At 52.7% G+C, this 15000-nt stretch overlaps 3 protein-coding genes across 3 annotated transcripts in view; 1 reads left to right on the forward strand and 2 right to left on the reverse strand.

Moving 5' to 3' along the window:
- Positions 1–2232, reverse strand: part of smg8 (SMG8 nonsense mediated mRNA decay factor) — a 7835-nt gene extending 5603 nt beyond the window's left edge. Inside the window, 3 exon segments of the mRNA XM_055148295.1 lie at positions 88–654; positions 657–975; positions 1529–2232. Coding sequence (XP_055004270.1) covers positions 88–654; positions 657–975; positions 1529–2110 — 1468 coding nt within the window. The 5' untranslated portion in view covers positions 2111–2232.
- A 1617-nt stretch (positions 2233–3849) lies between these two features.
- On the reverse strand, positions 3850–7302 carry LOC110166324 (uncharacterized). Its single transcript, XM_055148296.1, has 6 exons — positions 7264–7302; positions 6439–6807; positions 6198–6318; positions 5757–6001; positions 4383–5444; positions 3850–4239 (listed from the first exon to the last, which is right to left on the reverse strand). Exons 1-6 carry the CDS (start codon positions 7300–7302, stop codon positions 3850–3852), a joined length of 2226 nt encoding a protein of 741 aa, XP_055004271.1.
- A 165-nt stretch (positions 7303–7467) lies between these two features.
- ppm1e (protein phosphatase, Mg2+/Mn2+ dependent, 1E) overlaps positions 7468–15000 on the forward strand; it is a 17270-nt gene continuing 9737 nt past the window's right edge. Inside the window, exon 1 of the mRNA XM_020931558.2 lies at positions 7468–7789. Coding sequence (XP_020787217.1) covers positions 7611–7789 — 179 coding nt within the window. The 5' untranslated portion in view covers positions 7468–7610. The remainder of the gene's footprint in view (positions 7790–15000) is intronic.

Consider the following 15000-nt stretch of genomic DNA (forward strand, 5'->3'; position numbering starts at 1 on the left):
GGAGGACAGAGCGGGTGGAGGACAGAGCGGGTGGAGGACAGGGCGGGTGGCGCACAGGGCGGGTGGCGCACAGGGCGGGTGGCGCACCTGGCTGGGGCAGCAGGTGGTACTTGTGGACACAGTGCTGGTCGGTGAGGCTGCGTTCTTCACACAGTTGGTGTCCGCTGCTCCAGAACTTGTAGCAGTCGTCGTGGAGCTGGAGGGCGTAGCGCTGGAAGGCCACGCCCCGGGCGTGTTGGCTGTAAACCCGCAGCGCCTGGGCCAGCTGGTTCTTGTGGACGGTGGAGGTGTAGTGGTGGGGCAGGTTGGACTGGTAGGCGCCGTGGGCCAGGGGCAGGGCCTTCTGGCAGCGGTTGTCCGAAAACTTGGCGTCGGCGTCAAGAAAACCCTCCAGAACTTTGAGCTGGTTCTGGACTTTGAGGAGCAGCTCCTTGTGCTCGTCGTCAGGAGGTCCAACCATCACCTGGTGGAGTCTGGAGGCCACCTGGAGCCACTTGGAGAAGGTGGGCAGCTCGAAGTGCGAGGGCTGCGGGTTCCTGCCCACGCTGTCGTCGAAGCCTTTCTTGGTGAGCACCAGCTCCACGTGCTGCCAGAGGAACTCCTTCAGGGAGCAGTCCTGAGGGGCCCCGGAGAAGGGCCCCGCCGCCGGCTCCGGGGCGCGGGGGCACGCGCCGAGCGCCGCGTCGGCCGGTACCTCCCGGGGCCGGACGCTGGGTCGCGCTCCCCCAGGGCACAGTGCGACCGGAGCTGCCCCAGCAGAGCGCCCACGGCGTCCTCCTCGGCGGCGGGCGCCACGTAAACGAAGGCCTGGTTGGCGGGAACCGTGAACAGACAGTTACTGCTCTGGTTCGTCAGGACGCGACTTTTACGGAAAATCCGGTAGATCTGGTCCTCCAGGGCGTGTTGGAGCCGTCGCCGTGGAGACGGACGCTTCGGTTTGTCCACGGGAGGGACCGAGTCCGCGCCGCTACACACCTGCGCACACAGACACACAATCAGACGCACAACGAGACGCACACAGACGCCCACACCTCCGCACACAGACGCACAATCAGACGCACAACAAGACTCGATACTCGTGTCATGACTCGATACTCGATGGGCGGAGCCTCGTACTGTCTCTGCTGGAGGGGGCAGAGTGGGCGGAGTCTCATACTGTCTCTGCTGGAGGGGGCGGAGCCTCGTACTGTCTCTGCTTGAGGGTGTTAGGGTTAGGGTTAGTTGTGTTTTTGGATTAAACTCATTTACAGAAAATATTGATATGACATCGTCTTAATCAATTCGAGTCGCGACCCCAGCATCGAGAGACGCGTCGAGTTGCGACCTGAGCATCGAGAGACGTGTCGAGTCGCGACCTGAGCATCGAGAGACGCGTCGAGTCGCGACCCGAGCATCGAGAGACGTGTCGAGTTGTGGGAAAACCGTATCATTGCACCTCTAGTCCTGATCACAACCTCAACTCAGACCCAAGACCTCGGACCCGACACTGTGGACATGTGACCTGGTGTGACCTGGTGTGACCTCTGACCTTGAGGGAGCCGTTCATGTGGAACACGAAGAGCACGCGCGGCGGGCACGCGCGGCAGTTGACCTTCCACTCTTTGGACACGGCGCAGTCTTTGATGGCCGCGCGGAGGAGCGGCAGGACTTTCTGCCGCAGCGCGTCCACCGCGCGGAAGACGCGGTCGTACGTCACGTCGAAGGTGTGGTTGGGGTGCACAAGGAGCAGCACGTGACACACGGAGAACAGGAAGAGCAGGTGCAGGCAGCGCTCGCGCTCCAGACTCTTCCACAGCTCGTGCGCGTCCGCGTGCGCGCCGTTCGCGCTCACGGCGGCGCACGCGCGCAGCAGCTCGCGGCCGTCGCACGCGGAGCTCATGAGCAGGTAGAGCACGCGCCGCTCGGGCTCGTGCACCGCGCGGATCCCGCCGCCGTTTCCCGCGTCGAACGGCGGGAACGCGCGTCTGTCCAGAAGCGCGTCCACGAGAGACTCGGTGCGAGACTCGGGCCTCAGGTCACTTTTCCCGAACAGTCCGACCACACAAAGTCCGTCCTCCCCGGGCTCCGGCTCGGCCCGCAGCAGAGCCGAGATGTCCACGGGCACCACCATGTCCAAAGAGCCACAAGAGCCAAAAGAGACAAAAGAAAGAGCCGAAAGAAAGAGCCAAAAGAGCCACAAGTGCGGCTCTAAAACCAAAACACCAGCGCCGCGGCCGCCATCTTACACACACATACTTCCGGTTCAGCATTAAACGTGTCCGAGTGAAACACTAAACCCACCGAAAGTTCCGCTCGTAAAGATAAACTCTTCAGAAAAAAAATTTCTGCAACAGACTCGATCTGTTTCGTGTAAATCACTGTATTATTATTATTATTATTATTATTATTATTATTATTATTATTATAATAATATCTAATTTTATCAAACTGATTTTTTCTGAGACATTTCTGAGAGGACAGTTTGACGGGACCATAGTTTGTATAAATATCTGTATATATGTTATTATAATACAGTACATCTCTTTTATATATATGTATATGTGTGTGTGTGTGTGTGTGTGTGTGTGTGTGTGTGTGCGTGCGTGTGTGTGTAAAACATATACACATACTGTGATGGATGGGACGCACTTTTTTTCACCACATGGTGGCAGTAACTTACCATGAATATCTCTTTCAGACAGTTTTAACATTTTATTTGTACATTTACAAAAGTTTCATTTCCATGTTCATATTTATAATATGAAACATTCAAAAAGAACACACCAATTCAAAGAAAATAAAGAAATAAATAACAGAAAAGGACAAGTAAAAGGATTGGTTTAAAGAAAGATTACACTAAAATATTACACTTGTTACTTCATTCTTGAGCCGCTTTTCCACTTCACTGGAGCATGTCTGGTTTACTTATTTGTATTTTGCCTGTTATAAATGTTGTAAATATTCTACATTTTCTCATGAATGTTTAGATTCTGAGCACGTGCAGAAAAGCTGGGTGATACTTTCGGTAAATCGGACACGTAAACTGCGAAACTTAATCTGTGGATTTTATTGCTCAGCTGTGGGGAGTCTGTGCGCCCCCTTGTGTTAAGTTTCAGTTTTACATTCTTTCTTCTTCCGTTTGTATATTCTAATTATTTGTACGATTAAGGACAGAGCAGCTCACGCCTCAGTGAAGCCAAAACCACCCACTGTCCGAACCCCGAACAGATAATACTCCCTACAACTGTACAACTCACCCTTATGCCACAGATAATACTCCCTACAACTGTACAACTCACCCTTATGCCACAGATAATACTACCTACAACTGTACAACTCACCCTTATGCCACAGATAATACTCCCTACAACTGTACAACTCACCCTTATGCCACAGATAATACTCCCTACAACTGTACAACTCACCCTTATGCCACAGATAATACTACCTACAACTGTACAACTCACCCTTATGCCACAGATAATACTCCCTACAACTGTACAACTCACCCTTATGCCACAGATAATACTCCTTACTACTGTACAACAACTCACTTATCAAATGTTTACATCGAATGATGAAATGTGATTTAAGTGTTTGCTGGACTCTGGTTTGGGTTAGTGACTCAGGAGGAGGGTTATTGTTGGGGATGGTTGTTGGAGCTGGGTGTTGGTTGTTGGGGCTGGTTTTTGGGGCTGGGTGTTGGTTGTTGGGGATGGATGTTGGTTGTTGGGGATGGATGTTGGGGATGGTTGTTGGGGATGGGTGTTTGGGATGGGTGTTTGGGATGGGTGTTAGGGATGGGTGTTGGGGATGGTTGTTAGGGATGGGTGTTGGGGATGGTTGTTGTGTGTTGTGCTCTAATATAGTTCAGCCAATAGTGACCAAAATTATTGATTCATTATTGACTTCGGGAGAAGGGTTAGTGACCTCAGGAGGAGGGTTAGAGACTTCAGGAGGAGGGTTGGTGACTTCAGGAGGAGGGTTAGTGACTTCAGAAGGAGGGTTAGTGACCTCAGGAGGAGGGTTGGTGACTTCAGGATTAGGGTTAGTGACCTCAGGAGGAGGGTTGGTGACTTCAGGAGGAGGGTTAGTGACTTCAGAAGGAGGGTTAGTGACCTCAGGAGAAGGGTTAGAGACTTCTGGAGGGTTAGTGACTTCGGGAGAAGGGTTAGAGACTTCTGGAGGGTTAGTGACCTCAGGAGGAGGGTTGGTGACTTCAGGAGGAGGGTTAGTGACTTCAGAAGGAGGGTTAGTGACCTCAGGAGAAGGGTTAGAGACTTCTGGAGGGTTAGTGACTTCGGGAGGAGGGTTAGTGACTTCGGGAGGAGGGTTAGTGACTTCAGGAGGAGGGTTAGTGACTTCAGGAGGAGGGTTGGAGACTTCAGGATTAGGTTAGTGACCTCAGGAGGAGGGTTAGTGACTTCAGGAGGAGGGTTGGTGACTTCAGGAGGAGGGTTAGTGACCTCAGGAGGAGGGTTGGTGACTTCAGGATTAGGGTTAGTGACCTCAGGAGGAGGGTTAGTGACTTCAGGAGGAGGGTTAGTGACTTCAGAAGGAGGGTTAGTGACCTCAGGAGAAGGGTTAGAGACTTCTGGAGGGTTAGTGACTTCGGGAGGAGGGTTAGTGACTTCGGGAGGAGGGTTAGTGACTTCTGGAGGGTTAATGACTTCAGGAGGAGGGTTAGTGACTTCAGAAGGAGGGTTAGTTACTTCAGGAGGAGGGTTAGTGACTTCGGGAGGAGGGTTAGTGACTTCAGAAGGAGGGTTAGTTACTTCAGGAGGAGGGTTAGTGACTTCGGGAGGAGGGTTAGTGACTTCTGGAGGGTTAGTGACTTCGGGAGGAGGGTTAGTGACTTCAGGAGAAGGGTTAGAGACTTCGGGAGGAGGGTTAGAGACTTCAAGAGGAGGGTTAGAGACTTCAGGAGGGTTAGTGACTTCTGGAGGAGGGTTAGTGACCTCAGGAGGAGGGTTAGTGACTTCTGGAGGGTTAGTGACTTCGGGAGGAGGGTTGGTGACTTCGGGAGGAGGGTTAGTGACTTCTGGAGGGTTAGAGACTTCAGGAGGAGGGTTAGTGACTTCTGGAGGGTTAGTGACTTTGGGAGGAGGGTTAGAGACTTCAGGAGGAGGGATAGAGACTTCTGGAGGGTTAGAGACTTCGGGTGGAGGGTTAGTGACTTCAGGAGGAGGGTTAGAGACTTCGGGAGGAGGGTTAGTGACTTCAGGAGGAGGGTTAGAGACTTCTGGAGGGTTAGTGACTTCGGGAGGAGGGTTAGTGACTTCAGGAGGAGGGTTAGTGACTTCGGGAGGAGGGTTAGAGACTTCGGGAGGAGGGTTAGTGACTTCAGGAGGAGGGTTAGAGACTTCTGGAGGGTTAGTGACTTCGGGAGGAGGGTTAGTGACTTCAGGAGGAGGGTTAGTGACTTCGGAGGTTAGTGAGGAGTGACTTCGGGAGGAGGTTAGTGACTTCAGGAGTTAGGAGGGTTAGAGACTTCAGGAGGAGGGTTAGTGACTTCGGAGGAGAGGGTTAGTGACTTCAGGAGGAGGGTTAGTGGACTTCAGGAGAGGGTTAGGACTTCTGGGAGGAGGTTAGTGACTTCTGGAGGGTTAGTGACTTCAGGAGGAGGGTTTAGTGACTTCGGGAGGAGGGAGGATTCAGGAGGAGGGTTAGTGACTTCGGGAGGAGGGTTAGTTAGACTTCAGGAGAGGGTTAGGACTTCGGAGGAGTGACTTAGTTAGACTTCGGAGGGTTAGTGACTTCAGGAGGAGGTTAGTGACTTCAGGAGGAGGGTTAGTGACTTCGGGAGGAGGGTTAGTGACTTCGGAGAGGAGGTTAGGACTTCGGAGGAGGAGGTTAGAGACTTCTGGAGGGTTAGTGACTTCGGGAGGAGGGTTAGTGACTTCAGGAGGAGGGTTAGGACTTCGGAGAGGAGGGTTAGAGACTTCGGGAGGAGGGTTAGTGACTTCAGGAGGAGGGTTAGAGGACTTCGGGAGGAGGGTTAGGACTTGGGAGGAGGTTAGGACTTCAGGGGAGGGTTAGAGGACTTCGAGGGTTAGTGACTTCAGGAGGAGGGTTAGTGACTTCAGGAGGAGGGTTAGAACTTCTGGAGGTTAGTGACTTCAGGAGGAGGTTAGTGACTTCGGGAGGGGGTTAGAGACTTCGGGAGGAGGGTTAGTGACTTCAGGAGGAGGGTTAGAGACTTCTGGAGGGTTAGTGACTTCGGAGGAGGTTAGGGAGGTTAGTGACTTCAGGAGGAGGGTTAGTGACTTCAGAGGGGTTAGAGACTTCTGGAGGGTTAGTGACTTCGGGAGGAGGGTTAGTGACTTCGGGAGGAGGGTTCTTCGGAGGAGGTTAGTGACTTCAGGAGGAGGGTTAGTGACTTCGGAGGAGGGTTAGTGACTTCGGAGGTTAGTGACTTCGGAGGAGGAGGGTTAGTGACTTCAGGAGGAGGTTAGTGACTTCGGGAGGAGGGTTAGTGACTTCAGGAGGAGGGTTAGTGACTTCAGGAGGAGGGTTAGTGACTTCAGGAGGAGGGTTAGTGACTTCAGGAGGAGGACTTCGGGAGGTTAGTACTTCAGGAGGAGGGTTAGTGACTTCGGGAGGAGGGTTAGTGACTTCAGGAGGAGGGTTAGTGACTTCAGGAGGAGGGTTAGTGACTTCAGGAGGAGGGTTAGTGACTTCAGGAGGAGGGTTAGTGACTTCGGGAGGAGGGTTAGTGACTTCAGGAGGAGGGTTAGTGACTTCGGGAGGAGGGTTAGAGACTTCGAGAGGAGGAGTGACCCCAGTGAGATGTGATGGGAGGAACTCAGCACCATTAAAGTGATGTAGCTACATGTGTGAAACAATCCTCATGTTTAGCCCAGACCTGAGTCATACATCACCTGAACGTCACCTGAACATCACCTGAACATCACTTGAACTCACAAAGGCGGGAGACGGCAGGTGCTGACAGAAAAATACACACGAGTATGTAGTAAATAAAATATAATAACACTATATCAGCAGACACAGCAGTGCGTTACACTAACACACTCAGACACGGCAGTGCGTTACACTAACACACTCAGACACGGCAGTGCGTTACACTAACACACTCAGACACGGCAGTGCGTTACACTAACACACTCAGACACGGCAGTGCGTTACACTAACACACTCAGACACAGCAGTGCAGATGGATGGAAAGTTCATATTGGCTGTAACTTAATAAAAACCCGGATGCTGCTTAGGCCCCGCCCTCGCGTGTCCTTGGGTGAGCCCCCCCCCTCCTCTCCGCATCCTCACATCCCACGGATGACGTGCCCACGTGCCCACGTAAACCATTGCAAAGTGGTGTGCGCGCGCGTTCACGTGAACTCTTTCTGCTTTCTCCTCGCTGTGACGTCACTGCACTATGATCCGAAATCCCTGATAACTCGAGGCGCGCTCCCGCGGTGCTTTGCATGAGGCTGAGCTGTGACAGCCCCGTGCACTGCGCCGCGCACTCCGCCGTGCACTTCTCTATTTGCAGCTCGCGCCGCCGCGGAGGAGCCCAAGGCGCGGACGACACCTCCGGTGCGGTTAGTCGACCTTCCCTTCGGCCGACGAGCTTCTGCCGGGCGGTGCGCGACTGTGTCCGGGAATGAGAGACGATGGCCGGCTGTGCAGAGGAGAAAACCTTCCGCCGCTTCCTGGAGCTCTTCCTCCGGGAGATGAGGGCGCCTCTGCAGGAGAGCGACCCGCTGCCCCTGCGCCCCGTGTCCGACCTGCTCACGGACGAAGAGCTGGAGGGAGAAAGTCTGGACCTGTGTCTGCAGCAGCTCTACAAATAGTTAAGTGTCACTGTGTGTGTGTGTGTGTGTGTGTGTGTGTGTGTGTGTGTCACTGTGTGTGTGTGTGTGTGTGTGTCACTGTGTGTGTGTGTGTGTGTGTGTCACTGTGTGTGTGTGTTGTGTGTGTGTGTGTGTGTGTGTCACTGTGTGTGTGTGTGTGCTGTGTGTCACTGTGTGTGTGTGCGTGTGTGTCACTGTGTGTGTGTGTGCGTGTGTGTGTGTCACTGTGTGTGTGTGTGTCACTGTGTGTGTGTGTATCACTGTGTGTGTATGTGTGTGTGTGTATGTGTGTATATGTGTCACTGTGTGTCTGTGTGTGTGTCACTGTGTGTGTATGTGTCTGTTTGTATGTCTGTGTGTGTGTGTATATGTGTGTCTGTGTGTGTGTGTCTGTGTGTAAGTGTGTGTGTGTATGTGTCTGTTTGTATGTCTGTGTGTGTGTGTGTGTATGTGTCACTGTGTGTGTGTGTGTGTGTCACTGTGTGTGTGTGTCACTGTGTGTGTGTGTGTGTGTGTGTGTGTATGTGTGTGTGTGTATATGTGTGTCTGTGTGTGTGTAAGTGTGTGTGTATGTGTCTGTTTGTATGTCTGTGTGTGTGTGTGTGTGTGTGTGTGTGTGTGTGCGCGCGCGTGTATGCGCACAGGCTCGTGCTTCGTGCTGCAGCGGCTCCTCACGCCCACGCGCGGGCTGGAGCCGTGGGCAGCTGGAGTGCGCGCGCGCTGTGGGCTCAGATGCTCAAAAGGTGAACCCCTGGTTTTGCGTAACACTTTGACGTCACTGTGTGGGAGTGGGAGGCGGCCATACTGTTCACCCGTCTTCATACGGGCTAAAAATAAACTCGGCCGTTCCCGCATTTAGTCGAGTCATTCACTGCGTCGGTACCAGACACCGACCCGAGGCGGTGACTCGGAGGACTCGTGTGCGGCTCAGGTGCGCGGACGCGGCCGTGGAGATGCGCAGCGGCCCGGCCCCGCATCTGAAAGAGCGCACAGACTGTGCGCGTGAATGTGCGTGTGGACATGTGTCTGTGACAGGCCGGAGCGCGTGTCCGCCAGAGCGCGTGTCCGCGCGCACAGACTCAGAATCTCAAACAGTTTGACCCGAAGAAAAAATGAGAAGAAACAAGAAACAAGAAAAAAGAAACAAGAAAAAAGAAACAAGAAAAGAGCACAGCCCAAGAAGCTCAGGTGTGACCTGAACATACACATATATAAATATATACAAACATACTTATACAAATATATTTATACAAATATATTTATACAAATATAGAAATATATAAACACAAATATATATGTTTGTATGAAGGTGAGACGTGAACAGAACCCCCCGTTGGACGTCACAGTGAAGACCTCAGACTGTCTCCTCTCCACCAATCACATAAATGCACTCTCTTCATCATCCTCCTGAAGCCTCCGCAGCAGCAGAGTGTCCTCCTCCTCAGCCTCTCCGTCTCCTCCTCTTCTCTACGTCCGTGAGAGTTTTTTTCAATTGAAACACGAGAAGAATCCAGAGCATTTCAGAACATGTTAGTGCAGGTTTTTGTGGAAAACACGACGACCCATTTCTCTTCACGACCTGAATAAGTCTGAGCTTCTCTCACTTTGTCTCTCAGCTGTTTTAAAGCTGCATTGTGGAACTTTTCTGATAGACGGCTTCAGATTGATTTGCATGGACTGTACTTACAGTTTTTATTAAAGGAAAAAGCCTCTTTCACGCCTTAAGCCATAGACCGGTTTAATGCCACACTGTGTAACATTCCAGGCAGCGCAGTAACATCTCCATGGAAACGAGCTCCACCAGAAAAGTCACAAACATTACAGAAGCCAGAGTCCATGGAGCCCAAACACGCCCATGAACACTTCCTCTGATGCCAATCTCCAAACTTTGACTTGATACCTGATATGAACCGATACCGGCGTGGGGATACGAACCGATACCGGCGTGTGGGGATATGAACCGATACCGGCGTGGGATGGGGAACCGATACCGGGGTGGGGATAAACGATACCGGCGTGGGGGTATGAACCGATACCAGTGTGTGGATATGAACCGATACCGGCGTGGGGATAACCGATACCGAACCGATACCGGTGAGTACCGGTGGGATATGAACCGATACCGGCGTGGGGGTATGAACCGATACCGGTGTGTGGATATGAACCGATACCGGCGTGGGGGTATGAACCGATACCGGTGAGTGGATATGAACCGATACCGGCGTGGGGATACGAACCGATACCGGCGTGTGTGGATATGAACCGATACCGGCGTGGGGGTATGAACCGATACCGGTGAGTGGATATGAACCGATACCGGCGTGGGGGTATGAACCGATACCAGTGTGCGTTCACTTGGTGACACTTCGGTTGTGTCCGTCACCTGCTCGTTTCTATGGAGACGTCATTGCTCTGCCTGGAATGTTCCACAGTGTGACTTTAAACAGCTCGACCCTTGGGATCGCCTCTCCACAGATTTGACCTGGAACTGCCTCTGCTTTGGTCTCCATGGAGATAGAAAGGTTTAATGCCATACTGCGGAACATTCCAGACAAACCAGTAACATAACCTGGTGCCTCCGTTGTCCGGTGAAGCCCCCACTGATGCCCCACTGATGCCCCCTGAGGCCCCCTGAGGCCCCCTGGTGCCCCCTGAGGCCCATGCCCTGGTGACCCACTTGTGAAGCTCCAAACTTCACCCAGGAAACTGCTGGAGCTGCTTAGGGAGGAACATGAGGAACAATGAGGAACATGAGGAGCATGAGGAACATGAGGAACATGAGGAACATGAGGAACATGAGGAACATGAGGAACATGAGGAACATGAGGAGCATGAGGAACATGAGGAACATGAGGAACATGAGGAGCACGAGGAACACGAGGAACATGAGGAACATGAAGAACGTGAGGAGCATGAGGAACATGAGGAGCATGAGGAACATGAGGAACATGAGGAACATGAAGAACGTGAGGAGCATGAGGAACATGAGGAACATGAGGAACATGAGGAACATGAGGAACATGAGGAACATGAGGAACATGAGGAACATGAGGAACATGAGGAACATGAGGAACATGAGGAACATGAGGAACATGAGGAACATGAGGAACATGAGGAACATGAGGAGCATGAGGAACATGAGGAACATGAGGAACATGAGGAACACGAGGAACATGAGGAACATGAAGAACGTGAGGAGCATGAGGAACATGAGGAGCATGAGGAACATGAGGAACATGAGGAAGATGAAGAACGTGAGGAGCACGAGGAACATGAGGAGCATGAGGAACATGAGGAAGATGAAGAATGTGAGGAGCACGAGGAACATGAGGAGCATGAGGAACATGAGGAAGATGAAGAACGTGAGGAGCACGAGGAGTATGTGGAGCATGAGGAACATGAGGAATGTGAGAGGAGGAGTGTGAGGAACATGAGGAGCATGAGGAAGATGAAGAACGTGAGGAGCATGAGGAACATGAGGAGCACGAGGAGCATGATGAGCGTGAGGAACGTGAAGAATGTGAGAAGACATGTGAAGGTGCAGTGTGAAGAGGTGCAGTAGGAGGAGGTGTGAGGAGCTTGAGGAGATGTGAGGAAGTGTGAGGAGGTGTGAGGAGGTGTGAGGAGATGTGAGGAGGTGTGAGGAGGTGTGAGGAGGTGTGAGGAGGTGTGAGGAGGTGTGAGGAGGTGTGAGGAGGTGTGAGGAGGTGTGAGGAGGTGTGAGGAGGTGTGAGGAGGTGTGAGGAGTGTGAGGAGGTGTGAGGAGGTGTGAGGAGATGTGAGGAGGTGTGAGGAGGTGTGAGGAGGTGTGAGGAGGTGTGAGGAGGTTGAGGAGGTGTGAGGAGGTGTGAGGAGGTGTGAGGAGGTGTGTGAGAGGTGTGAGGAGGTGTGAGGAGGTGTGAGGAGGTGTGAGGAGGTGTGAGGAGGTGTGAGGAGGTGTGAGGAGTGTGTGTGAGGAGGTGTGAGGAGGAGGTGTGAGGAGGTGTGAGGAGGTGTGAGGAGGTGTGAGGAGATGTGAGGAGGTGTGAGGAGGTGTGAGGAGGTGTGAGGAGATGTGAGGAGGTGTGAGGAGGTGTGAGGAGGTGTGAGGAGATGTGAGGAGGTGTGAGGAGGTGTGAGGAGGTGTGAGGAGCTTGAGGAGATGTGAGGAGGTGTGAGGAGGTGTGAGGAGGAGGATGTGTGAGGAGGTGTGAGAGGTGTGAGGAGGTGTGAGGAGATGTGAGGAGGTGTGAGGAGGAGTGTGAGGAGGTGTGAGGAGGTGTGAGGAGGAGGTGTGAGGAGTGTGAGGAGATGTGAGGAGGTGTGAGGAGGTGTGAGGAGAGTGTGAGGAGATGTGAGGAGGTGTGAGAGGAGGTGTGAGGAGGTGTGAGGAGGTGTGAGGAGATGTGAGGAGATGTGAGGAGGTGTGAGGAGTGTGAGGAGTGTGAGGAGGTGTGAGAGAGGTGTGAGGAGGTGTGAGGAGGTGTGAGGAGATGTGAGGAGGTGTGAGGAGGTGTGAGGAGGTGTGAGGAGGTGTGAGGAGGTGTGAGGAGAGGAGGTGTGAGGAGGTGTGAGGAGGTGTGAGGAGGTGTGAGGAGGTGTGAGGAGGTGTGAGGAGGTGTGAGGAGGTGTGAGGAGATGTGAGGAGGTGTGAGGAGGTGTGAGGAGATGTGAGGAGATGTGAGGAGGTGTGAGGAGGTGTGAGGAGGTGTGAGGAGGTGTGATGTGAGGAGGTGTGAGGAGATGTGAGGAGGTGTGAGGAGGTGTGAGGAGATGTGAGGAGGTGTGAGGAGTGTGAGGAGGTGTGAGGAGGTGTGAGGAGGTGTGAGGAGATGTGAGGAGGTGTGAGGAGGTGTGAGGAGATGTGAGGAGGTGTGAGGAGGTGTGAGGAGGTGTGAGGAGGTGTGAGGAGGTGTGAGGAGGTGTGAGGAGATGTGAGGAGGTGTGAGGAGAGTGTGAGGAGATGTGAGGAGGTGTGAGGAGAGTGAGGAGGTGTGAGGAGATGTGAGGAGATGTGAGGAGAGTGTGAGGAGGTGTGAGGAGGTGTGAGGAGTGTGAGAGAGGAGGATGTGAGGAGGTGTGAGGAGGTGTGAGGAGGTGTGAGGAGGTGTGAGGAGGTGTGAGGAGGTGTGAGGAGGTGTGAGGAGTTGAGGAGGTGTGAGGAGAGGAGGTGTGAGGAGGTGTGAGGAGAGGAGGTGTGAGGAGGTGTGAGGAGGTGTGAGGAGGTGTGAGGAGGTGTGAGGAGGTGTGAGGAGGTGTGAGGAGATGTGAGGAGATGTGAGGAGATGTGAGGAGATGTGAGGGAGGTGTGAGGAGGTGTGAGGAGGTGTGAGGAGGTGTGAGGAGGTGTGAGGAGGTGTGAGGAGGTGTGAGGAGGTGTGAGGAGGTGTGAGGAGGTGTGAGGAGGTGTGAGGAGGTGTGTGCACTGGGGAAGGCCTGTGCTGCAGCTCGGTGATTCATCGTGTGTCATTAGTTTGTCTCTGGGTTGAGGAGCTAAAAATAGACCAGAGCTGTGAAAGACCACCACGAGGAGCACCACGAGGAGCACCACCAGGAGCACCACGAGGAGCACCACCAGGAGCACCACGAGGAGCACCACGAGGAGCACCACGAGGAGCACCACGAGGAGCACCACCAGGAGCACCACCAGGAGCACCACGAGGAGCACCACGAGGAGCACCACGAGGAGCACCAGGAGGAGCACCACCAGGAGCACCACGAGGAGCACCACCAGGAGAGCTGTGTGTGTGTGTGGAAGTTCTCCAGGAGGCTCTTTTGGCTCTTTCTGACTCTGGCTCCTGTGACTCACGTGTGGCTCTTGTGGCTCGTCTTTCTGTTCCTGCTGCTGTGATCTCGTCATTTTGGTTTTAAATGTTCGTTTAAACTCGTGACACCTGATCCAGAATTTTTTTCCGCTTTTTTTTTTCAAGAGTCTGAGTCCAGATTCTGTCGTGTGATGGAGAACATCACGAGCCTCACGAGAACCACAGTGAACTCATCACACTCAGAACACTTCTGTTATACACACTACACTGTGTGTATATACACACAGTGTGTATGTACTCTGTGTATATACACACAGTGTGTACATACTGTGTGTATACACAGAGTATATGTTGATACTGACAGTACACACAGTGTATATAGAGTATATAGAGTATATATATATATATATATATATATATATATATATATATATATATATATATATATATATATATATATATATAAACTGTGTGTGCGTCGTCTTTGTCTCTGAGTTTCAGACGAGCTCAGGAAAAATTAATACTTCAATTGATTCTTTTTAATCATCTAATAATTAATAAAACTCCTGATGAGGCAGAGCTTCCTAAACCCACAGACAGAGAGAGTACCCAGAGAGTACCCAGAGAGTACCCAGAGAGTACTCAGAGGGCACCCAGAGAGTACCAGAGAGTACCCAGAGAGTACCCAGAGAGTACTCAGAGGGCACCCAGAGAGTACCCAGAGAGTACCCAGAGAGTACTCAGAGAGTACCCAGAGAGTACTCAGAGGGCACCCAGAGAGTACCCAGAGAGTACCCAGAGAGTACTCAGAGGGCACCCAGAGAGTACCCAGAGAGTACCCAGAGAGTACTCTGAGGGCACCCAGAGGGCACCCAGAGAGTACCCAGAGGGCACCCAGAGAGTACCCAGAGGGCACCCAGAGGGCACAGGCTGCCCCCATTACCACACATCCAGGAGAGGGACGCTGCCTCTGGGGCTCTCCAAGAACAACTGACCTGATTCTGGAGGCCCACCTGTGTGTGTGTGTGTGTGTATGTGTCTGTGTGTGTGTGTGTCTGTGTGTGTGTGTGTGTGTCTGTGTGTGTGTGTGTGTGTGTGTGTGTCTGTGTGTGTGTCTGTGTGTGTGTGTGTCTGTGTGTGTCTGTGTGTGTGTGTGTGTGTGTGTGTGTGTGTCTGTGTGTGTGTGTCTGTGTGTGTGTGTGTGTGTGTGTGTGTGTGTGTGTGTGTGTGTGTGTGTGTGTGTGTGTGTGTGTGTGTGTGTGTGTGTCTGTGTGTGTGTGTGTGTGTGTGTCTGTGTGTGTGTGTGTGTCTGTGTGTTTTAGGAAGTGTTTCATTCTCATTATTATGTCCGTGTTCAGGTGACAACAGAGAGAGAGGAGGAGGGGGAGGAGGGGAGGAGGAGGAGGGAGAGGGGGAGGAGGAGGGGAGGAGGAGAGGGGAGAGGGAGGAGGAGGAGGAGAGGGGGA

This window comes from Boleophthalmus pectinirostris, unplaced genomic scaffold (genome assembly GCF_026225935.1).
Source record: "Boleophthalmus pectinirostris isolate CB_2022bp ecotype Guang Dong unplaced genomic scaffold, ASM2622593v1 HiC_scaffold_12, whole genome shotgun sequence".
Taxonomy (NCBI): Eukaryota; Metazoa; Chordata; class Actinopteri; order Gobiiformes; family Gobiidae; genus Boleophthalmus; species Boleophthalmus pectinirostris.

Excerpts from the sequence above, each read along its gene's own strand:
- LOC110166324 (XM_055148296.1), bottom strand. The coding sequence starts at position 7,302 with ATGGTTTACGTGGGCACGTGGGCACGTCATCCGTGGGAT. Across the intron at positions 5,445-5,756 it reads TCACTAACCCTCCTCCTGAA|TCACTAACCTCCTCCCGAAG; the intron begins GTCACTAACCTC and ends TAACTCCTGAAG. Across the intron at positions 4,240-4,382 it reads TCACTAACCCTCCTCCTGAG|GTCACTAACCCTCCTTCTGA; the intron begins GTCACTAACCTA and ends CCTTCTCCTGAG.